The following is a 27,011-nucleotide window of genomic DNA, read 5'->3' as shown; positions in this document are numbered from 1 at the left end:
CAGCTTGCGTGAAAAAGCGTCGGAGTGTGATTTGCGACGGGCATGCAGACAATGGTGGGAGGGGACACGGTTTGCTGCTACAGGTTTGTCATTGTTGGCTCAGTCAGCTTCGGATTTTCTGACAGGAGACCGAATTCCGGTGGTTTTTCCTGGTAGCAGCAACTGGCTCGGATTTCAGGTGCTTTGTGGTGTATTTCCGAGGTTACTCCTTGTGGTACTCGGTCGTCTTGCGGTTGTTCTGCCAGGCTCGGGTCAGGACTTTGCCTACGGCTCGACAGGGGTATAAGACGCAGAATAGTCCGCCAGCCGTGTCCCATTATCGAGTAACTCGGCTGAAGAGCCGCCGGGTTCACACAGAGTGAAGGGCTACGGGTAAAGTGCCCAGCACCTCCACCTGAACATACGATTACAGCTGAGCATGACCTGCAGTGTCCCAGAATAGTGAATATTGATAGAAGATAGGACTGGAACAAGGATCCGTGACAGTATAACAAAACTAGCAGAAGAGAATCTATCCTGACCACTGAAGAAGCTGCATTGCTTTAGTGGCATTCTGTCCGAATAAATCCTCTCCTTCGGGGTTTGGCGACTGCCGTGGACGAACTGAATTGAAATGGATGTGGGACCACTTTTCTGGTAATGAGCCACTGCAGACTTGCCACAAAGCGGCGTGATCTGGGTACGTAACACGCTCGGTGAAATGTCCGGACAGCTTGCAATTCGCGTAACCAGTGTGGATGAAATGTTTGTGTTGACGAAACGTGCGACAGACCAGCGGGATCAATACCAACTGCAACACCTGTGCTCCGTGAAAGTGCACGTCTACGCCGGAACAATTTCGGAAGCAGCACAGCATCACCTAAAGCATGGCACAGGAACTACCAGCTTGAAGGCAGCTCTTCGGTGCGCCGCACACCTGTGCTCCGTGAAAGTGCACTTCTACGCCGGAACAATTTGTAAGCAGCACAGCATCATTCAGCACGGCACGGGAACTACCAGCTTCAAGGCAGCCTTCCGGTGCGCCGCACAACCGAAGTGAGCCCTCGGTCATTTGATCGAAACTGCACCGCGATTGCACACCGCCAAGCACGACTCACGCAATTTCCGTCGCTAAACTGTGTATCCAAATATATTGCACACGCTTCACTGCAAACCTCGATGATTCCGATGGTCAACGAGAGCACAGAAACGTCGCCTTAAATTTTATCCTAGCGGTATCCGAATCAATCCGAGGTCCGAGCAACGTAGGTCAGATTGTCTCTTCCGTGGCAATATCCCGGTCGGTCACCAGCGAAATGCACACCGTTTCTCCGTATTTTCACGTTATACCTACGTCAAACACCACGCTGAACTCTGAACTCGCTTTCGACCGGCCTCATATGACGGCTTCCGCGTCTGAAATCAACTCGCCGATACGAACGACAACCAACAAAGCATCCGACAAGCTCCGGCCAGCCGCTGCATGGGCGCTGCCATCTTTTCGGTGACGTCACGTATTTGGTTTGGTCATGTGACGTGTGGTCAAATTTGCGTACAATGGCAGCCTCCTTATGGGGGTCACTTTCGAGTGCAGACCGGAACCCCGGTTTATCGCTCTAAGCCCCTCTACCTCGTTGGCTCAGAGGTAAGTTTCAGATGATTCCGCGGTGCGTGAGTTGGCTACACTGTCAACTCACTATCATCATCATCGTAACCTCTGTTCCGCATCCGCATGTCCCGACTCCCGCATGGTTTGTGGAGTGCGATGTCTGCTTCAACCGTTTGTACAGGCGTCGCTCCCTTCACGTGCTTATTTTGACGTTCACAAGTGTAAGTATTTTGTCTGACCGCGTTCAGAATGTCGTTCTTCATCAGGAACTCGAAAGGGAACGCTTCAGTTACACAACAACGCTCCAAAGACAGGAAAGTAAGTAGCCACGACTGTCATCCTGGGGAAACAGTTCTCCGGCTTTCAGCCTGTGCTAACTATAAGCATTTTGGGAGGATTTCTGCTCGCCCTCAAGTTCCGGCATGTAAACCGGGTACTTCGTTATTTCAGAAGCGGAAAGGAACGCAGCCATCTAACAGAAACGATGCCAAGAAAGCGGCCGGTGATCGAGGCGCCAAGGCCAATTCAAAAGCTTCCGAAGAAATCCTGTCCAGCGAGTCGGATATTGAGTGAGTTCCGACGGCAATGCTACCCGTTTTACCCATTTCTTTAATATTCTCGACCATCTGTGTCTAGAGATAAGCTTACAGTCTGCAGAGAAATGGAAGCGGCCTCTCTTTTGACTGAATGGAGAGTAGCCCCTTTGAAGGGGCAGGGGGTATCGGTGGCCGAGTGTTGTAACGCACCGCAGCGTGGGGCGAAAGCTCGCGCTACAGAACACAGGGATTCTGGGCTCAATTCCCACCCCTGCCCGTTTCGACCTAGATGAGCATCGTACGACCTGCAGGTGTGTATCACTATACTGCGTGATGCATTTGTAAGACCCCATGCTAGCAGCGGTCGTACTGCACTGGGTAAATTGCTCATCTACAGCTGAGACACCAGACGCCCATTGGGACTGACTTAAGTTCACGCTGTCTAAAAGTACACGCAACATAATTTTTTTTCCAGAAGAAGCACCCATCCTCAAGCATCTGGGTTTGGCAATGAATTTCGTTGATTGTATATTTACAGAGACCGTGTTGTTCCCGGAACCCACTTTTCCGACGACGATGAGGAGCTGGAGACTGAGCAAGAAAAAAAGCTAAGGCTCGCGAAGAAGTACCTTGCTGAAATAGAGAAACAAGGTATACCCCGTTCATCTACTGTGGCAACCTGCCATCTGCATGAAGGTAGAAAGCATTGCAATGGTTTTGTTTGTTTGTTCGTTTCAGAGAAGGAGAGGCTCGAAGTCGAAGAACTCGACCGGTCGGTTCTCTCTCATCGCTTACGTAACGAGCTGGTAAGAGGATTACTATGACATATTTCTTTAATAAACCCATTACTGAGGCATCACATTTTCTTTTTTTTTATTTCTAGCTCGAGCAGAGTGGGCAACTGCAGAAGAAAGTTGCTGACAAGGTGACTAAACATATGCATTTTCATGAAATATTTATACCTTTCATATTACACCTTTTTCAAAAAGGTACTCCCTCCAGTAGCTGCTGCATCAGTTATTCAAGGCCGTCATATTTTGGGTGTGCATTTTGAGCATGCAGTCGACACGAGTACTGCGTCAGCGCTCGGCATGAACTCGGATTCAATTGCACGCTTCATGCAGGAAGCAATGCCCAAGGGTTGTATGCATGAATGAATGCTAATAGCTGTACCCTTCATAACGGGCGGTAGCTTGCGCCACCTAGCCTAGAAACCAAAAGTATTTTTTCTCCCCTTGCACTTCTAATCCACTCTGCTTCTGCTCTGCTTTTCTGTAACTATCACCAGGTAGTGTGGGTTATTGATAGGATTACCTTGAGGGGATTGGGCAAGGACCTAAAAGCATTACCTCTGCCTTCCTCCCCGGTGAGGGAGTCGCCAATTTTCTTCTAGTCAAACCTAGCCGGCACTACCCGAACACCGTGCCCACTGGGCGACAGGATTGAAACTTTGAGCCAGAGCTACACCGGAGGAAATGCCAATTTCACTTTCTTCTGTCCCGCTTGTCCCCAGCTGTGCCAGTTAGTTTTACTTCATTCAGTTTTCCCTGCATAGTTCCCACCAATCTTCTACCTACTCTTTGTTACTGTAAACCTTTTCTCCTTCATTCTCCCATCCTCGCCAGCAAAACCCAGTGCCCCCGCCACATCCGTTACCCTTTCAGGGAGGGCAGCGCGAGCCCCGTCCACTTCAAAACCAAATATCCTAGTGTCTCACTCTCATTATGGCACATACATAATATGTCTATCTTCTGAACTTTAGCCCTATACAGTAGAGAACTTCCACATGAATTATAAAACTCCTTTTCCTTTCTCATGACCTGTTTCTGTGACCTATACACTTTTAAAGCCGATTTTTCTTGCATTCTTTCCTCCCACATTTTCCTTTCTGCCTCTTTTACTCCCTTTTTCACTAAACTAGTCTGCTCAGCCCCATCACTGGCGTGCAGCTTTTTGTCAGCTTGCAGGTTCGGTTTGGGTTCAATTTGTCCATTTTATGTGCATACTTTTGATGCTCATACTTTCGATGTACCTTTCCAAAAAATGCTCCTAGGCCGCCGCCATGTTGTTCATGATAACGCAGCTTGTGCAACTATCACGCCCTCGTCAGCTAGAAATCTTCTGCCTCTTTCTTGGACTGTGGAAACCTGCTCAGCACGAGGTTTTGCTATCAAAGTTTTCCGACCTCTTGAAAGTTTCCACTTTATTTTTCTTATGCATGCTGCACATCCTTTTTATGTTACCTTCCCCTGTGAGAAGTGGGGCTGGTAAGTGCCTGCCATTCAAGCGTTTCTGCTTGACATTTACGGGAAACGAAGGAGGAGATGGATGTCGAACGGCCCTCGGCGTGATTTTGTGAATAATGACAATTTTTCTCCCCCCTTCAAGAGATAATCTGTGTAGAGTCCTTCTCAGCCACTGCCAAAAATAGTTGTTCGGGTCTTAATTGGGCCAGTCGTGTCTGCTCCTTTGCATTGGTGCTGGTGTGAAAAAACGGAGCTCGCCCCAAAATGCAGGGGTGGAACGGCTGCGCCATTTTGCGCCAGATGCATCTGTCTGCGCCATCCTGCGCCATGTTGCAGAAACTGTGCGACAGCCATTACCTCGCACCATTATGCAGCAAATCGCAAAACGTGTGCCAAAACAAATAGGATTTTGTCTTGGTTTCGGTTTTTATCGACTCGATTGGCAACAATGAGCGCGTTTAGCTTGGTTGTCCTTGCAATCCTTTGTTCTTTTTATTCTCCCTGTGTATCCTGAGTCGGAAGCGGATGAAAAACCTCGGGGGTCGGATTCCAAGTGGTACACCGCCTGCGAATAGATTGTTATTCTTTAACCATAAGCGGTTAAGCAAGTCGGCCAAGTTGAGGTCGAATCGTTAATCGTCGGATTGCCTGAGGCTCTGCGGCCCAGGATCCGGACGTCAGCCAGTTGAAGACAATTGAGCAAAAGATTCCTTTTAGTGCTTCGTTGTTAGAAGTTAGAAACGCATTCCCGCAAGATAAATCGTGATTTGATAGAACTGAAACGCGGTACGATCCGAAACCTTGCCAGCCAGTAGCTCTCTGGCGAGCGGTAGATCTGCTCGGCGTACTTCGACCTTGCTCCTGCTTATCGCTTCGAATACGATAACTCCTTTAATCATAGTGTGCTGCTTCGATATTGAGTTGCACAATAGGATAAACTCGAAATTTGTTGCCCTGTTCCTCCGCGCAACTGCATGTCCGTTGCTTACGCGCGTTACGTGGTTCGCACATATAATTACTATGCCAAGCATGTGTGGGTTGCGCGATAAGCAGCGCTGGTGTCCTATTTGAGCAGCTGAAAGCCACTCAGAAAATGTCCAGGACACTATCTTCAGAAACATATAGTACTTTCGTTTTGGTTCTCATTAAGGCTCACAAATTTTCAAGTTTTCGCATCTGTTACACTGTTATCCCATCTACCTGAGGTCCCTAACCACTCATGTTCATCTGTGCTGCTAAGCACAATTGAAATTGCTCCCGTGCTTGTCTAAGACACAAGCTGAAGTGCAATGAAAACTGATCTGGGCTGCTCCTAGCCCGCTCCAGAATGAAGTTTTAGCTGCTCCCAACCTGCTCCAAAACAGCTGTTTCAGCTGCTCCCTTGGCTGCTCCCAAGTACATTTCATGAGTACCACCCCTGAAAAAGTAGTTCTTTCAGATTCTGTCCGATCGGCAAGACGTGACTGTCGTCGGCACAGTAGTGCTACATGTGTTATTTGAGATATTTCTCAAATAAATCCTTTTCGGATAACAGTGTGCCATGTGTGGTATGTACAGTTGTATGTTCTAGTCCTGTCCATCGGTAACAGATTATTTGTGTGCGTAAAATATGTGTGCCTTTCAGCTATCTTTTGTTGTAAATTATTTTCGACCGCTAAGTGCTTTGTCATTTGACACGCAGCTGAGCGGGTGGTGCAAAACTTCTCGTAAAATATAGCAAACATTCCAGTCGCATTTATTTCGTTGCGTGCATACCCGACGAAAATTTTTTTACAATCGACTTCTTCCAAAATTTGAAATGCCATGCAGTGCACACTGGGAACTAGTAAGTCACTCAGTTTCAGTTTCGATTGAACAGCTTCAGTTCATGCTATCACGCCGGGATTGAATGCGCAGCTTGAATTTTGATTATCTGACTTCCCACGAATGTACAATACTCTCATTCTTAAGCAATATAGAAGGAAGACCAGGGCACTTTTCTTGGTTTCTGGCATGCAGGACATTGTGCGTGCACATGCTAACGTAGTAAGACGTGGCTTACCATAGAATACCGCGCATCCACCCATACCACACTAAGTGCCCATACCCAAATTTATAAGGTCTGAGAAAATATGCACAGTACATTGATATGTAAAATTGATGACCGGACAAGTGCCCATCCCCCATTTTTTCGCGATTATCTCTAAATTTTGAGTGGGCGCTTGCCCGGTATTTTACGGTGGTCACCTCACCTCATGATTTTATCTGTGAGCTTAATTTTAATAACCCTGTCTAGTAGCAATGAACCACAATTCATATTCGGTCACTTTGAGCCCTACACATGTTTTGTTTGCCAAATGTCCGCGTCTTGTTGTTTTTTTGGGTGAAAAACAAGCCACATCCCCACAGGGCACCCACAGTTGAGCCTAATGCATGAATGAACTTTTAAGGGAATGCAATTAATTTGCCGTCACTACTGATCAAAAGTTACTATGAAGTCTTCCTTGTGGCATCATATATCTCCCACTCAAGTTCTATGATAACTGGAGATTAAGTTTTCCCAAACGCTGAAATTGACTACAATGGAAGCCCTAACAAGTGTCCCCTGCTCCTAGCTAACCCTTTTTGGAAGAGTCTTTACTGGCATCCAAGGTGTGTGTCTTAATGGTGGGTCTGAAATTATCTTGGCACACTCAGACCGGAAGCAAGCAATAACATAACTAATCTTATGGCCATTAGCAACCATCAAATGCACTTGGAATCATCTAGTTCGCTTGGCGCACCATCAAGGGGTTCCCGCCCGTATACTTGCTGTGCGGCGAACGGTGCTACAATCTTTACGCAAGTGTTCAGCTGTTACTTTCTTAAACATTTTGTATGTGTGAATGTGCCTATCTGATTGCAGGTTAACTTCATGCACATACGCAGTATTGTATTTGTAGAATGCAAGTGGTTGGGTACTTCACTTCGTGCAGTGCTGCAGGCCAGTACAGCTTTAGAGAGAAGTGTGTTCGATTTTAGCCTTTCAATGACATCTCCAAGTTTTATCTCGCGTTCTCAGGCGTGTTAAGATAAACAGTAATTGAAAAAGGTAATTCTGTCAATAGACTCAACAAAACAAGTAACTAGCTTACAAGTAACACAAATGTAAATGTGCAAGCTCTGTGTATGCATATTTATTGGTTGATACAGCGTGTTGACTCGTACACAAGCAAAATCCCCGAGCTTTGCAGCAACGAGATTCCCGGCACCGGCTTGTCTTCATACCTTGAAACTCCAACAGAAAGGCTCGAGTACAAAAATACAACAAGACAAACTTTACGTATGGTTCGGGCTTGTGATGAAGCTTCGAGGCCTGGCCATTTAGGTTAATTTGGAGACCAGAAACAATTCATTCAGGACAAGAAAACATGAGATAAGAGCTGTTTATAGTTCATGGTCTGTGTAGGATTTCTTGTCGACTTGTCGATCATAGCCGAAGCCATGCCACTCTCCTTCCTGGCCAACTACTTCCCAGGGAGCAATGTGTGCATTGTTGCATGCAGGAATTTATGGGGGTTGTCTATTTTTGTTTTGTTTGTTTCAAATGTGGTACAATGCTTTCTCAATGTCCTCTGGAAAATACACACACACCATGAAACACAAAAAACAGCAAGGCCAGCAGTGCCCACCGGATATCACCGGACTCAGTTAGTGTTAGCAGGGACGCCGGTGAAAGACTAGCCTTAAACCCGGTGACTGGGTTCGAAAAGGGTTCTCTTGTCCTTGAGGCCAAGTGTTTCTTGGAAAGGTGCATCGATACTTGACCACTTTTCGTGCCCACCGGATATCACCCATTTCAGTTAACCTTTCTTCAGATTTCAATTTACTAATTTCTTCTTTGCTCTCCAAGCATGACTAGCCCCAAATAATGGCGGTTTCCAGTGTTGCTTTATGGTTTAATGAAATCTGTCTATTAGCTGTTTGTTTGAGCACCTGCATTGTATCTGACCCTTTAGTCGTTCAAAACTATATTCTGAATACTTCACCAGTATCCTGAAAAATGACAAATTAAAACATTACCGTCTTTATGATGACCTGTTTATCAGGCTGGTGTGAGTCATGCATTTTTGGATTCTTTCAAATTCCTAGTCTCAGTTACCTACTTGCTCCTTTGCAATTGGCTTGCAGTCTTTCGCAGTGGCTATGGGCTGAATTATATGCGAAAGGTGTAATGCTCGAATGTGACAAAAAGGCGTTATGCGCAGGCCAAGGCAGCATAAAGGATACATAATCATCCAAAGCATCTTGAAGGCATTATTAGTTACAAAATTTCAAACATAACCATAACGAGGAACAAATCATCAAAACCAGCGAGATTCACCAAGGAGCTCGGTGGGAATTGAACCCTGGACCGCAGGCCAGGGTTCAATGTCTTTGCTCAAAGCCACAAGGAGGACATAAAAGAGAGCACAAACAGATGGACTAGGTATTACTTGCCCCAGACATTAGCTTGGCATTAGCAAGGTACCATGCGACTGTCTGTGGCGAGTGATACTTAGTCCTGGATACTTAGTACACAGCTGATTGTAGGCAGTGAGTCATACTTAGTCCAGTATACTCTGTCCTCAGGTGACCGTCAGTGGCGAGTCATACTTTGTCCAGCGTGCTTAGTCCACAGACGACCGTCGGTGGCAAGTCATACTTATTCCACAGGCAAACGTTGGTGGCGAGTTACATTTAGTCCAACATACTTAGTCCATAGACAACCATTGGTGGTGGATCATACTTAGTCCAGCATGCTTACTCAGTGGACTACAGTTGGCGGCAAGTCATACATAGTCCAGCACACTTAGTCTGCAAGTGAGCACCGGTGGCAAGTCATACTTAGTCTTGCTTACTTGGTCTGCAGGCGACTATCAGCGCTTGCAGCTATAGTCGGGGACAGGTCAAGAACGAAGTGGAAGTTCCTCCCACCTCTTTCCACTTTAGTAGAGCGAACGCGGGAGAGGAGGTGACCTCCTCTCCATCGTTCACTTTGCTGAAGTGGAAAGGGTTGGGGGGAGCTTCCACTTCATTCTTGACCTGTCACCGACTATAGTTTCCAAATGACGAAGACTAGCTCCCTACGTAGGCTCCCAAAATCACGGGGGGCCACATAACGTACCAAGGGATAGTGCGGCGGGCATATGACGTCGCAACTTCAAACACTAGTCAGTAGAGGGCGTAAAGAACGCGATAAACCTCCTTCTTTAATGATTATTTCAGTTAGCACAGAAGGTATCTTACGATGCAAGAGCACTAAGAATTCAACGGCCCTCATGCACCCACGAAAAGAAAGGGTGGAGCCCGTGAAGAACTTCTTAAATCCTCGTGATGTGCTCCACTCCTGAATAAATTTAAACTTGTGTATATCGTTCTGATATACCCAGAGAACACAAGAGTATTGTGTGTGCATCCGCATCCAAGCATAGCAAATCGTAACGCATGCACAACACATGCACGACACAGTCTGCTCTCCGGGGTTTGTCAGCATGATCAAGAAGTTGTTTTTTTTTAATTTTATGAGGACAATTGGAATACTATTTGCATACTTACTACAGTTCCTTTTTGCTCACTGCTAGGTTGAGGGCGTGTATGACAGCGACATCAAGATTTTGAGGGGCCACAAGTTGTCAGTGACCTGCGTGACCATTTCCCACGACGAAAAGCACATCTTTAGTGGCTCCAAGGACTGCTCCATCATCAAGTGTAAGTACTGCAGATTTTTGAATTGGACATGGAGCTTGTAGTCTAGCTAAAGGCCCCTGTGGAGTGCCCTATGGGATGTCACTTTTAAGACCATTCACAGTCATAAACTTTGCTGAAACTCCCGACTTGGCAGAGCCAGCGGATGCTGGATCCCATACCTAAAACATTGTGACCCGAATCGTGCCTTGGCCGCACTGTATGATCTGAAAAGCTAGCTATCGTCCTCTCATGACTGAGTCGCAGTTGTGGACAACAGACCATCTTGGAAATATGCAGTGCCCCTACCATCTTTGTGACACATTACATCATTCCTGTGCATGGTGTGGCATGTTTAGGGATACCCATGAAAAGGAGCAGTTCATGTTGGTCTTGTGGGTTTTTTTGGAAAGGTCTGTTGGCCACGTTGCTTCCTCTCAAGCGATCCAGTGCCCTGTATAAAGAGAGTGTTCTGCCACTGTCCGAAAGTTGTTCTACATTAAATTTTGTTTCTTCCTACCCTGTGGTTTTCCCAGTGCAACAGCAGGAATAGCTGCACCACCATGGTGTCGAGTAGTCGCGTCCTTCTTAATAATGCATGGCGCATGTTTGGGTTACGGGCAGGGTGCACCAGGACGGGAGCCAAACTTCACCAGGTGCCCGGTGCCAAGAAAGCTGCCACATCGGATCAGGAGATACCGTTGGCACATACCGGTCATGTGCTGGCACTGGCAGTTTCCTCGGATGGTTCTTTCCTGGTGAGTGCTTGGAGCTCAAGTGCAGTGCGGTGATATTTGTCAAGGCTAGAAAGTGCACAAAATGAAGAACGGTTGTCGATGAGAAGCCCCTCGAAGCCGAGAGGGTTGAGAAGGGAACGCGATTTTTAACCAACTCGCAACTTGCTTGGGAGCTTAAGGTGCAATTGGCATTCTTTTGTTTTTGCTGGTCCAAACTATGCTTGATTGTTTAGCACACATTGTTTAATTATCTCATTTTATTTTGATGCTAGTGTTAATTTGTTTTAGAAGTAGATCTCCTTTGTAGCAAACAAAAAATGACATGGAATTTAAATACACTTATAGTATTGGTGGTAGTTTACTCAAGCGGTCAATCCGAGCTAGACGCACAGCAGTTTGTGGCATCTGTTGCTCTCCCTCTCGGAAAGGGTAACAAAAAACATTTCTCAGTATTGTGGTTACTCATAAGGTCAAGACCCGTAGCAATGTTTCGCTTGACAAGCTGTGAATGTTCCAGGCTATCCGTGTCGTTCTTTTGGACTCCTCTGCTGATGCCGGTATCCGTTGCAGGCATCAGGCTGCCAGAACAAGGTGGTCTTCATCTGGGACCCAGCAACCATGAACCGCCTTCATACCTTCCAAGGCCACAGAGGTTCCGTCACGGTAAGGGGACATTTTGTTTTCATTCTTTCTCGAGTATGACGTTAAATGACGTTGTAAGGGCAGAAGCATGCATGTTTTTTTACCTTTTAGATTGTATGCTTTACTTCTCGTAAGTGCATGCCAGCAGCATACTCATTCAAGTATTAACTCCCTTCTTTTTATGTTGTGAGGAGGGGGGCAGCAGGACTTTGCATCCATATTCAATTTCAGCTTAATTGTTTGTTTGTAGGTGTTGTGGGTGTCGAGCCACGCATTGAAAAAAAGCTTTATTCGACGATCATCCTTTTTATTCACAATAAACGGTGCTTGGGGGCTTCACATTTAGAAAGATGAAGCCACCTACAATGTTCAACAAGGAACAAATGATTCATACAGTTGAACCTCGATTTAACGAAGTTACCGGGACCCGCTAATTACTTCGTTAAGTCGGGAACTTTGTAAAATCGAGGAAGGGAGACCTCGCGCGTAGGCTGTACAGGGAATGCAAATTTTTTCGTTAAATTGGGGATATTTGTAAAATTGGGTTTCGTTAAATCGGGGTTCAACTGTATGTTGAAATTGGAGTGCTTTGTGTTGTGCCTTGCTGGAGCTTATAAAGGCCCGTTCACACTCTTGCGACCTCTTAAACCTAGGTTCCTTAAAGCTTCTTAAACCAGAGAACACACTGGCGCCATCTATTGGGAAGCAATGTAAACTCGGCGGTCCGGCATATTTTTTTTATTTCTCGCGCATTATCCTTTCTCTCTTGGCTCGAAAAACTTTTGTCAATGTTATAAACGAGCCTTTCTATGGTTATTACGCACATTTGACCTCAGAAATCCCGCAAAACCTTCGCTCTTGTGAAATGCAGTTCCAGGGTCACCGCATAGATGGCACCACAATACCAGTGTGTTCCCTCATTCTAAAAACATTTAAGAAGTTTTAAGAGATCCTCGTCTCTCTCAGTCGTACTCGGTCGCAAGAGTGTGAACGGGCCTTAAGCAACAAGGTTGAAGCAGCAAGAATGAGGCCTATGCTTTGAGCCTGCCTGATGTGAATGTGCTCTCATGCAGTAGAAGCATTGTTGAAGTAAGCATTTCTTAAGGCCCGTTCACACACTTGCGACCTCTTACAACCGGGTGCCTTGGAGCTTCTTAATATCTCCTACAATGAGAGGACACACTGGTGCCATCTATTGGGTAGCAGTGTAAACTTAGCGGTCTGGCATGTTTTCTATTTCTCTCGCGCATTATCCTTTCTTTCTTGGCTCGAAAAACTTTTGCCAACATTATAAACAAGCGTTTCTTATGGGTATTACGCACGTTCGACCTCAGAAATCCCGCAAAACCTTCGCTCTTGTGAAATGCAGTTCCAGGGTCACCACATAGATGGTGCCAGCATGCCAGTCTGTTCTCTCATACTAAGAAATTTTAAGAGGTTTCAACAGGTCTCGTCTCTCTCGGTTGTACTCGGTTGCAAGAGTGTGGACAGGCCTTTACACCTCAAGACGAGCACCAAGAACATGAAAACATATAAGCAGGAGGCACCACAGTATGGTATAAGGAGTTTTAATTCTTGCTAATCTAAAAAAATGTATCAAAACTTCATTTTTTTTTTAAATAAAACTTAAGTTTGATGTAGCACTTTATGTTGTCCTATCTCTGACCATTCTCATGTTCTTCACACTTATAATTTTGTAGCTGTATACTATTAGAAACTAACCATTTTATTGCTCTCATTGTTGTTCCAGCTGCTAAGATGAACCATAGTTAATTGTGCTAGTTATTAAGTTCATGCAAATGGTAAAAGATGACAGTCTGTATCTCTTTACACTCATTGCAGGGACTGGCGTTTCGTCTGGGATCCCACCAGCTGTTCAGCTGCTCAACTGACCGTTCGGTGAAGATCTGGAACTTGGATGAGATGGCCTACGTCGAGACCCTGTGAGGTTCATTCTTTAATTCCCCAGAAGGCTCTTCCTTTGTTAGCAAGGCTGATGCTCCATTAAGAAGCTTGCGACAGGAATCTCGATAGTCTTTTAGAAGAAATGTATGCTCTCTATCCTTGTCATGGTACTAGGCAAGCATTTTAGAGCGCAGCTCTTAGGTGCCCGTTCCTGGCTTGAGCGGCGTTGCCGTCGGCGTAACTGCGCATTGCATGCAACCCAGCATTGCATGTGCCTTGCATGCAACTCGCGCATTGCATGCGAGGCGCATGCAATGCCCGTGCAAAGAGTGCATGCAACGCGTTGCATGCAAGTGGCGTAACCGTGCTTTGTTTGCAACCCGAGCGTTGCATGCAATTTGTGTGTTTCGTGCAATTATCACATTGCATGCAAAGCTTGCATGCAATGCGTTTCATGCAAGCGACGTAACCGCACGTTGCATTATAGGTAGTTCCCATAATGACATCACGAGGGTTACCCTCGTAAGGGTTATGAGGGTTACTCTCACGAGGGTTACCATCGCAAGGATCACGAGGGTCACGAGCGTTACCCTCACGAAGGTTGCGAGGGTTAGTTACCCTCAAAAGGGTTACCCTCATGAGGATCACGAGGGTTACTCTCACGAGGGTTACCCTCACCAGGGTTATGAGTTACCCTCACGTAACCCCCCCCTGAGGTCACGTGGCCTCAGGGAATCACCTATCCCCTCAGTACCCTTCCATCCTCCTTTTCAAGAGCTGCGCTCTAGTCCGGCTTTACGGGGAGTTGTAGACAGCTTTCACTTTTTTTGGTCTACACCCCCAACCCCCCCAGGTTTGGACATCAGGACGCGGTGACGGGTATCGACAGCTACACTCGAGAGCGAGCCGTCACTTCTGGGGGTCGTGACAACACGCTGCGCATCTGGAAGGTCGTCGAAGAGTCACAGTTGGTGTATCAGAGCCACAGGTGTGTATATTTGCTCTTTCTCGCGTGATTTGAAACGTGGTGGCACAAGTGTGCAAATAGCCCCCAATCACTTCCGGCTCTGAACTAGACAACGGGTTCCGCAGTATTTGCAAAGTCAAGTATACACGCTATCTTCTGGAAATGGCCACTTATAGCACTGTCAGACTTAATTTATTCTTATTATAAAAGAATGAGGAGTAAAAAATAGGAAATGTATGTGAACCGGAAGTGTGCCAGGGCTACCCAGTAGGTGGCACCACTGAGTTTGCTGCCAAACAAAAAAGGAGCGAAGACTGCTTGCGAGATGTTTCTGTTGTGGCATGATGGCTAGAATGTGTCTTCTAGTGGTGCGTCTTGCATACTATAGGGCAGTTCCACGCGGATTTTTCTGGCTCATCACTTTGCTAGGATCTGTGCTAGTAACCCTTTGCCAACACGCAAGGGAAATGTATTTCAGCTTGCTCAAGCTCTTTTGCATTGTGATTAATTGCATCAGCTGGAGAGGTCAGCGACGTAAAGTAATGTTGGCTGCTACTATATTCTTTTACGAACCAACTTTTATTCGGAGCTGAGGCGAGCTGGCACTCGAGCAGTCAGCTCGTCTGCCAGCAGATAGGCCCCAGATGACGCCGGCACGATTCGAAACACAAGAAATTGAAGTTAATAGGGGTTTGTGTGACCCCAAATAGGTCCCCCATCGTGCTCCTTGAGTTCTGCCGTCGACGGGGCCACTTGCCATACTTCCGCATTACATGAAAACAAATAAGGCAAATGGTGGAAAAAGTTTCCCAGTATTTTTGGACCTGTGTATCGTTAGTGAAATTGCCCTAATACTGCTGGTCAGTCATGGAAGCGATAGCATTCTTGACCAGAAACTCTGGTCGTGATTGTCTGCCGAAATCTTTGTCAACTGGCCAGCTGGCAGGCGGGTGGTAGAGAAGACCTGTAGTCCTCACCTCTTTTCTGCTGCCAAACCTGTCGGTTGTTCTAGAAAGCAGCGTCCGCCAGTGTTGCAACAATCTGGAATGTTACCGCGTTAAATGTGATCGAATAGAAAATGGGCATTGTAAGCACATCAGTCGGTTGCAGACGGTGTCTTTTGCACATGTTTTGTGCCTGTTTTTGGAGATACTACTTTTTCTTTTTATAATTTGTGGAGCTATCCTTGTTGCCATGGTAATGAACAAAAATTGACAGGAGGCATGTGTGTTCTCATTGTGGCCTTGCTGGTGCTCGTTCCTTTGAAAACTGCAATGCAGTGATTCTATGCTGCAGCATTAACCACACGGTATGCCAGTAACAGAATACTTATCTTGCTGGCATATGTCGAGCAGAAGTTGAGGTTTTGAAGTTTACCCAAAAGGCATATTTTAAAGCTCCTCAAGAATAAACTGGTTGTTGCTTTGGATTTATTTCAGCTGCTCTGTGGACTGTGTGAGCATGATCAACGAGCAACACTTCATTTCTGGTGCTGACGATGGGTGAGTGTCTCCCTCCACCTCTAGGACATTTTTCTAAGCCTGATCATGCAGTCATCTTCAAATCTTTTATGCTACTATTAGGGAATGTTGGGATTGCATTCAACCATATGTTGAGCATGCCTTTAATACAAAACTTTTGTAGGTACTGTATTGTACCATATTTTCTGGACTATAGTAGTTTCCGGACTATAGGGTGCATGGGTGCAGGCAAGCTAGTGAATATTAACCATGTTGAATTAACTTGAGTCTGAATAACAAGAGAAACATGAGACCGTAGAAAATAGACAGGACGACGTCTAAATTTTTAAACATTGCCCAGCCTATTTTTATTTTTTACAGCAGTGCTGTTAAGGGCTAGGTTCCCCAGGATTGTGTCCGTGTATGTCGACACAAGCCTACCTGAACAGCTACCGCCATCTATAAGCGAGGGCGGGAAGCACACAACCAGTATGGTTTCCGCCGTCGCTCGGAGATGGCGGCAACCTTTCCAGCTATATAATAGAAGAACGGATAGTTGGGCATGTTGGTGGGAATTCATCGTAGGAAAACAGCGCGAAAAACAGATGACGATGAAGAAGAAGCACACAGTGTATCGAGTACAGCTCCGCTGGTCTTCCTTCTTCACGAGAGTGGAAAGGCTGTTTGCACACTTTGCTACAGGCGGTTAGAACTTCGAAGTGTGAACGCATAGCACATGGAAACCATTGACGACGCTGCCACAGACTACGACCCCAACTCCGATAAGGTGCCTCCCGACTGATACCAACACCCAAAATGGCAAGCGGCGCAAATGATAACTAGTCGTGATGTCAGAGGTCCAGTTCGATCTTTGTTTTCTGCAGTGGGGGAGGGGCGGCGAAAGCAGTTGGCAGTTGTGACAGACAGACAATGTGAGCGCTGTCGGTTCGGCGCGCTCCTCCCCCTCAGAATAAAAGTGAGCCCGTCCTCGATTGCCTCGCGGTGGAGTCGAAGAAGCTTGTGGCAGAAGGCGTGATAGATTCGAAAATCCCTACTCGCGTCCTTTCTGTCGTGTTGTGTTCCTTTGACGTTTAATGTTTCTCTCCTTCCCCAGTCTGACAATAATTCAAACGCGTTTATAAGTTAAAAGTTTATGAGGCGCAGACTGTCTACAAGTGCGGGCTGTACGAGGATTAGTGTTTTCTAGATTCTTAATTATTATGAGACGTGACGGATTTCGAGAATTATAGAATCTGCTAGTGATAGTTTGCGTACGACACAAGCTTTTTTGTGGGCTAGTAAAGGAGGCATTTGTTAAGGGGGGACATGGCCTCGGAATTCAAAATTTTCAGAAAAAAATGTTTTTTTCAAATATGATATGTTTATGCTTAGTAACTTCCAAAGAATGGTTTCAGAAACTTTCATTTATAAACATGCAGGATTTATCTCAGAATAAATTATTTTCAACATGTCGGCAGCCCTCCGAGTCAGCAGGGAGCAAGTTTTTTGTGTTTTTTATTTAGAGCTGCTTCATACTCATTTAACCTAGCCAGAACATTTCACCCTCACTGGGAGTGCCATTTACTCTAGATTTAGCCCGTAGAAGCTTTCGAAGTTTACAAGTATCAGTGGCCAGGAGGACCCAATACATCGAAACAGAAAAAATTCTGAAAATTTGGTATGAGCAATTTTATTGGTTTAGACCTGAAACAGGGTTTACGATTGGTTCTTTTTGGTGACGTGATATTGTGTCGTCTTCAGTAACGCCCCTTTACAGTATCTCCCATATCAGATCCTATTACTGCTTTGCTGCTCTTTCTCAGTGTGATTTGCCTCTTAGTTCTTGCCAGTTTATCTGTCGGGGAATGCCTGCTACAAAAGTTAGCGAGCCTACAAACAACACAAACTGGTAGCTATTGCCAGGGGAACAGGGAAGCCTCAAAGAGGAAGGTTCTAACAATGCGCCTGGTGAATTTTGCCTACCTCGGACCCACAGAAAAGAAAGAAACCTAAAGTTGAAACTTTAAATGCATTTTTCTCAGTTTCACTTTTTGGCAGGAAATGTGGTGTGAGGAAATGTATCATTGGACGTTTTGAAAGTGTAAAGATTTCATTCAGTGCTGTCCTGGACTAAAATTTCGTGAGGAACAAGTTAAGGTACTCGTAATCTGAAAGAGCTAAATTCTTCATGACCAAAACTGAATATTTTAAAACTCAGAAATTTGTTAAAATCGTTTGTTCTTTTTGGCTGTTATTGTTTTTCTCTAGAATTGCATTTTCTACAATTAATTTTTGCCTTAACTTGCACTATGGGTATTCTACTTCACATTAAACCAAACATTTTGTGGATTGCAATTATTTTTTTTCTTAAATACATTTCCTAATAAAGCAACTTTTTTCTGGAGCTTGTTAAGCATAGTATGTTGCAGAGTTGGCCGATAAGACTGAAACTTTAGATGTCATCACTCCTAATGGGGTTCAATTCACCCTGAAAGTTTGAATCTATTTGAGACATTGGTTCAAAAGTTGACCCTCCCAGGCCATGTCCCCCCTTAAGGCGTGCTGCGTACGAGCATTGTTTACGTCCCAACAGGGTGCCAGGTGCACACTGCTCCCGGTGCAAATTATTCAAGGAAAATGTTTTTTTTTTATCAGAATTAATTTTTGTTGATCATACACTGTGCGGACTACATTCTGTAAAATATGCTACAACTTTGACTTCTTTTCGATGACTATACCGTGCCCGGCGTATTTCGTTTCAGGTCCCTGTGCCTGTGGACGGCAATGAAGAAGAAGCCGACCTGCACTGTTCACCAGGCCCACGGTGCTCGCGACGGGTCTCCGTTGTGGCTCACTGCTCTGGCTGCACTCCGCTGCACCGACCTAGTTGCCTCGGGTATGCGCATTGCCCGTAGCACTCTACAGACGTCCGGGTGCTCCTGCATTTGAATGCAGGTTTCTCTATGCGTGCGTATAAGGACTCCGGCGTAAATGCAATGGAACCTCATAGATACCTTCTTGGCGCACCGCGGTAAAGAAGCGTGTAATCTGGGAAAACATAATGGCTGGTAACGCTTTTGGGGGTCTAGATGTGACAGAAAGCAACTATTGCACAACAGTGAACTGCCTCTATTCAAATATAAGCGTGCAAGTGTGTTTCTTTTTTCCTGCCAATGCTTTTTATGGTTGGGGATCAACTAATATCTGCAACCAAAAAATGTCAACTTAAAAGAGTGCCAAAAATATTCAAAGCACATCGAGCCGGCCGAGATGTCTTCTGCTCCTAGCACGCTGGTGCGAAGCGGTGAAGCGTGATTTCAGTCTCCCATTGAGGGTATCAAAGGTCCATTTTTATGTTGTCGGAGCAAAAGCACAAAGATGCTGTAAGTAATTTAGAGGTACTATAGTCGGTTACAAGTCAAGAAGGTAGGAGAAGCTCCTCCGACAAGCGTGATGCGCCCGTTTAAAATCTTTCCGCAGTCGAAAGAAGAGTTCATTGCAAATGCTCCTTGTTCCGCTTCAATGGATAGATATTAGCTGCAGAGTGATGCCAACTTATCTCCGATCCCACTTTTTAAGAAAGCGACCTTTGTATTCATCGGAGGGGGAACCGAGCCCCTGAAAGCAGCCTTTCCCGGAAGTTGTATTTGTTTCCATCGGAGGAGGAAAACTCTAATCTCCCTCTCGTGGCTTCCACAATGCTAAGTCAAAGTTGAAAGATAAAGCAAATATGTACAGGAAGGCAAGACCCTCCTCGCGCGTTGGCCGCGACGTCATGGAAACGATGGGACGCTATTGGATGCGGAGGCGGCGGAGGGTTATATGATTCCCTTTGAGGAGCATTTGCTGCTACCTTCTCGACCTGTAACTTACTATAGCAGGGGTTCTCAAACTGGGTTTCGGGGTACACAAAGGTTCCACGAGCTGGTCTCATGGGTTCCGCAAACACCCAAATTGCAACCCCCCATGCCACAAGCTGCGCGGAGGACCATGCAAAGCACCTTCATCTCACTTTGTGCTGACATTGCGATTGATATGGTGGGGATATGTGGGAAGCAACACAAGCAAAATTGCCTACAATTGTGCATCTGTTGCTTCTCGGTCAACAAATATGGAGGGGGGAAGAAGAGAGAGAGGGGGGGGGGGGGGGGGGGGAGGAAGGAGGAGGAGGGTGTTCAGCGGACGTTTTTGAGGCTTCCTGGGGTTCCGTGAGGCCAAAAAGTTGAGAACCCCTGTACTATAGTATACTGCCTATCAAAGTTTATAGATGGACAGTACTACCTGTTGAGACAAATAGGTCAAACCCATGTAAATTGCAAAAATCAGTTTCATATGATGTGGCACTAATTCAATCTGTATGTGTGGCTAAGTGGTGCATCTGATTTGTGAAGATACGGTTTAAAAAATTGGGTAAGAAGGAAGGAAATTTTTGCTTTGCTCTTGTTGACTTGTTTTTCTAATTTATTGCCTTAATGACATTTTTTCTAATTTATTGCCTAATGATGTTTTTCTAATTTATTGCCTTAATGCATTAGCATTAGTACCTACATGACAGTGAAAAGCTGATGTCTGTCTGCAGACAAAACAGTGGAAAGAAAAGCGTGCCACATAGAGAGCAGGAGAGTAGTGAAGAACAAAGGCGAAAGGGAGCCAGCGTCATGGGGTGGAAGCCAATGAGTTTGCGGGAAACCGGTGAACTGCAAAAGCAGCGTCCGGCAGCGGATGCCATTGCTAAGCATGCAAGGCGAGCGAATTAGACGGAGGAGTGGAAGTAGTACCTAGCTCTACTGTCCGAAATGCGGCGCAAGAAGCGGCCAGCCGACGCAGGTCTGTGTGCGACAGAGGTTGGAGAAAAGTGGGCTCGGCGAGCCTGCTTCGCTGGAAAAAGTTTTAGGGAGGTCCATCAGTGGATTTGTAAGGAATGCGTCATCATGACACATGAAAAACACCACACATGTCCCCCTTTGGGAAATGCTAACACTGACCCCATAACGAAGCCAAAAAGAGGCAGCAAAAATTAGAGAAGCAATACAGAAAGCCAAAACAGAAAAGTGAAGGGGTCAACGTCAGCGTTTTCCAAGGGTCATGCTAACCCATTTCCTAAGAATCCACCAATGAATCTTCCTTTATTTGTTTTGTTTTTTTCACTTTGAGATTAAGAAAGCTGAAGAAATGTGGTGAATTGGGTCGGTTGGTATTGAGACGATATGATGACAAAACGCCGCACAAAGGACAGGACGACAGGAGAACTCGTAGGACACACGAGCTTGTGCATTCTATGTGTTTTTCTCCTGTTCTGTCCTTTGTGTGCTGGTTTTTCATCATGTTGAAAAGGCTAAACTCCATATCACACCTTAGGAAAACTTGTTTTTGTTTGTAACTTTTGAGTGAGACAAGTTTCTCCAATATTTTGACAAATCAGATGCCCCATCTAGCCGCAGACACTATACTCCGTGTCACTAGCTGCGTGCAGTACAGGCGAAGGCAACGCCAGGCGGGGGAAGAAAAGGCAAGCACTAGGAAGGTTGGGAAGGAGGAGAGAAACCTCCTCTCTAACGTTCCTAGTGCTCTCCCTTTCTCCCCTCGCCCTCCATTGCCCTCCTCTCCCGTCCCACCTTCCTAGTGCTCACCCTTTCTCTCTTCGCATGGCATTGCCCTTGACTGCATTGCAAACAACTAGTGACACGGAGCATAGAAGGTGGGGGGGGGGAGCATTTGTGTGATAGCTCGGTGTACCTGACTAAGTATTCCTCTTCTTTTTTTTTTCAGGATCTTCCAATGGAGAAGTGAAGTTGTGGAGTTGCGGTGATGACTGCAAGAGGCTGACTGAAGTCATCTCGATTCCTCTGGTACGAAAACCAATGGCGCAACTGCCTCACTACTGCAGCATCATTTTTTTTCTCTTGTCAACTTTAGAAAAGATTTTGTCTTTTCTGTTTTGCATAATCACCTCTTATGTGAGGGTTCTGATCCAGGTATATTTTGCTTATGCTAGTATATGGTGACTGAGGTGCTGCGAAATCTTTGTGCATGCTCATGACTGGCCATGTCTCTTAAAGACTGACGTGCAAAATATTTATCAACCAGGGTGAAAATCCTCTTTGCCACCCTTCCCATTTCCCCTCTCCCACTCTTAACTTGGTGGGGAGTCCTTTTTTTGTTGCGGCATCTTGGGACCGGATATGCCGGGAGCTTATTCTGTCTCATCCAACCCCAAGACCCGGCAAGAAAAGGGGTCCACCCCCCCCCCCCCCCCCCTCCCCTGCCATCAAGATAGCGGTGGGAGATGGGAAATCGGGAAGATTTTCATTGGTTGAAAAATATTTTGCAAGTTGGCCTTTAAATTCGAAGGGATCATGAAATTATTTGTTTTCCACTTTGGCTTTTGACTGTTTTCCACTAGTGCTCAGTGCTTCATGGTGTACTCAATTCACATTCGTAAGGCATGCCGCAGACATCAGCTTTCGTTCACAAGTGCTGGTTTCTACAAAAGGAGGAGAAATGGTTCTATGAGTGTGGGACCATCTTTGTGCTTCACTCGCACGAGGGTGCATGCAAATGGGATGCTTAACAAGACCATGTGCTCACCCCAGTAGCTTTAACAATGCTTTGTGCTATGTGTGAGACTAAGTACAGCACCTATTTTCCCCTATTATGCCCCTCATTGAAGCAAAAAAAAGGATTATCTTTTGGGGATCATACTTTGCTTTGTAGGGCTAGTCATAGGTTGGAATATGATGGGGCCAACCTTGAGTTTATTTAAACGGGAAAACGACAAAAACAAAAATGGTGTAGTCAACAGCTACTTCAATTGCTGCTTCGGTCCCTTATGCAAGCAGGCTCACTCGAGACAAGAGTCCCAGTGATGTCCTAAGAAAATGATAACACAGTGCAGAGAAGGGTCATCCGGTCTTCTGCTGCCAACTTTTAATTTCACAGTTCCTTTAAAAAAGCACAGCAAACTTCTTTCGACAAACGTCAGGCTTTAAGGCGTGTTTACACCGGCGATACAAAGCAGTCGTGCGATATGACCAGATAGCATCACAAAAAAAAATTGGACATTCACACTGCCGTGCACAATGAGCAAGCCCAACGCCTTCGTTGGCGCGTCGCCTCTCGAAAACTCCCGCTCCAAACACCGTTGATTGGCTCAGCTGCTCTGCGACTAGATCGCATTGCAAAAGGTCGGGTCAGGTAGCGACTGCTCAAATCGTGTTGCTTTTTTTCCGCGATGGTCGCTTTTGTGATGAAAGGTATCGCGCAGCTAGATTGCATCGCCAGTGTGAACGCGCCTTGAAAGACTATGCATCTCGCGAAAAAGTGGGGCCATGACGATACTAGTTTTACTACTTGCTTCATTGTGATCTTTTGTCTCCGACTAAATTTTAAGATGATTATGTTTGTCCAACAGGAGGGCTTTGTGAACGAGCTTGTGTTCAGCAACTCTGGACAACTGCTGGTTGCGGCGGTTGGTCAGGAGCACAGGCTGGGACGCTGGTGGAACCTGAGGAAAGCCAAGAACTGTGTCGCCATCCTACCTCTCAAGATTTCCGACCGACCAGTAGCAGCCCTGGCAGATGCCTCTGCTAAGCCTGTCCTCAAAGGAAAAGTGCGATGAGATACTGGTTAAAAATATAAATAAAAAAACTTTTTTGTAAGATGTTTTTTTATATATATATTATATTTTAATTTCTGGTGGGAAAGTCTCGCCCATTCTGTGTTCTGCATTTCACACTCCTTGAACTAAAAATTACTTCCATGACCATCCATTGATCTGGCTCGAAGTCCACTGAGCTATTCTGGTTGGCTCTTGTTTCATGAATTGTTTACATTCAAGCCAAGTCTATCGGGATTCTTGAGCTGTTGCAATTTACCAGGGGACCCTATTGGAGAGCCAGCCTAGCCTCGTTAAACTGGTGTTTGACAGTGAGAGGCACTAAAAACAATGTACTCCTTTGACTGCTTCGGATTAAGTTGCATCATGGCTGCCTTTTTTTTTTTTTTGGGGTGTCGTGAATTCGGATTGAGCCTACTTGTATCCGGGTGACCACCCGTCCCGCGACTCTCGGGAATGTCCCGCATTGAGGGCTCGTGTCCTGCGTCCTGCGAGAAATTCCTGAATCGTCCAAATGTCCTGCATTTGACACTGTCGTAAAATTCACTCCGCAACTCGTGGTGCTGCCGAACAACGGGACACGGGGAGGCACGGAGGTTGTTGGTAACCGCATGAATCGCAATGGTACACCATTTTCTATACAAGCATTGCGGGAAGCGACCATCGTTCATGAAGGAGAAATGACGTGCATGCGCCGTTGTAACTCTGCCCTTGGTGGCATAATATTGTAAGAGAAAATTGCTCGCCAAAAGTTTAAATTATTTTCAAATCGCTGTGTCAATGCAAAAGGGTAGCTGTCGAATTTTTTTTTTAGTGGAGACATTAATGTTTATACCACAGTAAAATTTAAAAAAAAAAAAATTTGGCTATTATTTAAGAGTGTGGGGAATGTGGCCACAGTTTAAGAATGTGGGCACTGAACTTTCTGAGGCCACAGTCCATAAATATTGTTAGATAAAAATCATTTTAGCTTAGAAATGGACAAGTGGGAAGCTCGGGAACAACCTTCACTAGTTCAGCTGCTTTTTATTTAAGCATGGTGCCTAGCGAAAGGTTTGGAGAAACTATTTGATATTCGATTAGAAAATATACGGCCAAAACCACTATTCGCTCCGAAGTCAAAATCCACTTCATATTTGCACATGCCTAGGATAGATAAACTCTAGTTGTCTAACTGGCTCGTCTGCTTCATTGTGCAATGCTATTACTGGACTACAGTGTTGCTTAATTAGATAATTGGAATCGCCAGGCCACTTGACGGGGAGGATTGATGTTGTAAGCATTCTGTTTCGGCACTCTCAAGCACCTTCTCGCAAAGTGCAAAGGATCAACCAGCACATAATCATTCGCTTTATAATTATTGTTTTCCAGTAAAAGTATGGTGTAAAACATTCACTTCAAGTGTGCTCTCGTAGATTTGATTATTCTAGGGACGAAGCCCAGTTGTTTTTATGTTCCTTTGCAACAACCATAAACTTGGCATCTGGATTTTAATTGATCTAGCTGGTGATGCTATTTTTTGTTTCTTCTAATTACACAGGTGTTTGTCTTTTTTTTAAAGGAAAATGTATTACTGTTGCATTGTGAGCCCGAGTTTGCAATAACAGGATGGTACTGGCGATCAGTTACATTTTTTCACATATTTGGCACATTTACTGTAGCACCGGTGTTAAGCAGGTGCACAAAATTAAATAATGAAAAAGCATTTCAAGCAACTAGTCGGGGCTCTTGGGAATTGCATTATCAAGGAAAGAGTAGACCTTTAAATGGACAAAAAAGGGGTCTGAACATGGACAGTACAGATGTACAAAGTGTCTCTTAAAAAAAAATAGGAATTCTTTTTTTGTTGCAAAAAATTAACTGTATGCACCACCAATTGCTGTCTCTGCCCAAAAGTGGCGCTAGCAGTCCGGACCATATGTCAAAGTGTCGGTGCTTGATGTTATTTGGTTCAAACGTCATAAAACAATTTTCGTAAATTTGCAATGGAAAAATGGCAGCCGACGATGCCCACGAACACGTGAAGCTGAATGGCATTGGCCGCCAAGAACGGGTCTCATTTTTCCATTTTAATTTTCAGAAAATCACTCGGGAGTGAGATAATGGTTAGTTCTGACCCATTTGGGTGGAATCTGAGCTTTTAACGTAGCATAGGTAGTTTTGGTAAAGAAAACACCATCAAATTATTTTGGGTGCGCAGTGTGGATTCATAGTCAATCACTCAAAGGGCTGCTTGCATGCCGTCCATTTAAGAAATTGCACAACCCTCTCGCAGCTCTTGACCACGTTGTCGATCACCAAGAGATCCGGGACCGACGCCAAGCAGGGAGGCTGCTGAGGTTAAATCCCGTCGTCTGGAGGGCCGTCTGCTTCGACCAGTCTGCCGACGTCTCCTCGCACCGAAGAGCCATAGACATGAAGTGGCGATAGAAGCAGATTGCAAGCCTTTCATCAACAACAGAAGTCGGCGTGGAAGTGGCAGCCTTCCGGCGATGGGGAAAAAACCGTGTTTTGTCGGGCATCACTGCGCAGCTTCTCGCACTTGCGAGACAAATGACGGCTGTGCCGCGAAACAAAGAATTTGGGAGCGGCCGGTTCGATGTTGCTGCAGCAGTCGTTCCCTCAAGCTCAATCGCAAGATTGCTTGTTTTTTTAAACTGTGCAGAGCTTGTTTCTTTGTAGTGTTATGCGCTTTGCAATAAATATTTATTGAGCTCTTATCATTCTAGTTACATCCCAATTTTACTGCGGCTACGACTTGGTATCGAGGGGCCAGGTGGCCCAATGGTGGCATCTAGCACAGACTACTGTAGGTAAGGACTACATGTTGATCAGACTGCATTCAAAGCTGAGCAATCTCTCTGGTAGCCATCGTGAATTTTTTATGGATGTATACCATATACACGGACATTGCAAGTAAAATGTGCCATTCAAAAGGAATTCTTGCAAGATCTCATGCGAATTACAAAGTGATCGGGTAAGGCGTTCCAAAGCACTTGATCCGACTTTTGAGCCTATGCCTCTTACCTCCATGTGATGGAATGATGCAAGCAGTGATGGAATTATTGTGCTGCCATGCTGGCCATATCATCATCTGCAAGTTCAGACAATGACATGGCCATGCTGGCCATGTCATCATCTGAACTTGCAGATGATGTCGATGATGTCAGAGCTCGAGAGGATGCTTAAGCTTCGATAGCTAAACATATAAACCCACTCATTCTCAAGCCATGCAAGCCTGCCTGCATGGCCTAGTGGCTAGCATGTCTGGCTCGCAACCTAGGTCATAGATTGGAATCCTGCCGCCGCCTAAAATTCTTTTTGAATTTTTTCTTTAAGGCAAATGTATTGCTTTATAGCAGGGGTTCTCAAACTGGGTTCTGGGGAACACAGGGGTTCCACGAGCTGGTCTCATGGGTTCCATGAACACCCAATTTGCAACCCCCCCCCCCCCCCTGCTGCAGGCTGCGCGGCAGGACCATGCAAAGCACCTTCATCTCATTTTGTACTGACATTGCAATTGATATGGTGGGGATATATGGGAAGCAACACAAGCAAAATTGCCTACAATTATGCATCTGTTGCTTCTCGGTGGGCAAATATGGAGGAAGTGGGGGGGGGGTTCCGCGG

The 27,011-nt window shown here is 45.6% G+C and overlaps 1 protein-coding gene across 1 annotated transcript; it reads left to right on the top strand.

Moving 5' to 3' along the window:
* Window positions 1–1,714: 1,714 nt before the first annotated feature.
* Window positions 1,715–26,101, top strand: LOC120842608 (U3 small nucleolar RNA-interacting protein 2). The gene is made up of 15 exons (XM_040213747.3): window positions 1,715–1,906; window positions 2,039–2,157; window positions 2,663–2,775; window positions 2,863–2,930; window positions 3,008–3,049; window positions 9,953–10,079; window positions 10,680–10,813; window positions 11,363–11,455; window positions 13,277–13,377; window positions 14,193–14,327; window positions 15,746–15,808; window positions 18,529–18,662; window positions 21,536–21,615; window positions 23,178–23,375; window positions 25,657–26,101. Exons 1-15 carry the CDS (start codon window positions 1,838–1,840, stop codon window positions 25,717–25,719), a joined length of 1,539 nt encoding a protein of 512 aa, XP_040069681.2. The 5' UTR covers window positions 1,715–1,837; the 3' UTR covers window positions 25,720–26,101.
* Window positions 26,102–27,011: the final 910 nt, after the last annotated feature.

The sequence above is a fragment of the Ixodes scapularis genome, unplaced genomic scaffold (assembly GCF_016920785.2).
Source record: "Ixodes scapularis isolate PalLabHiFi unplaced genomic scaffold, ASM1692078v2 PGA_scaffold2__306_contigs__length_199485367, whole genome shotgun sequence".
NCBI classification, from domain to species: domain Eukaryota; kingdom Metazoa; phylum Arthropoda; class Arachnida; order Ixodida; family Ixodidae; genus Ixodes; species Ixodes scapularis.
Note: the sequence above shows the minus strand (reverse complement) of the source record. Positions and strands in the feature narration are given on the sequence as shown.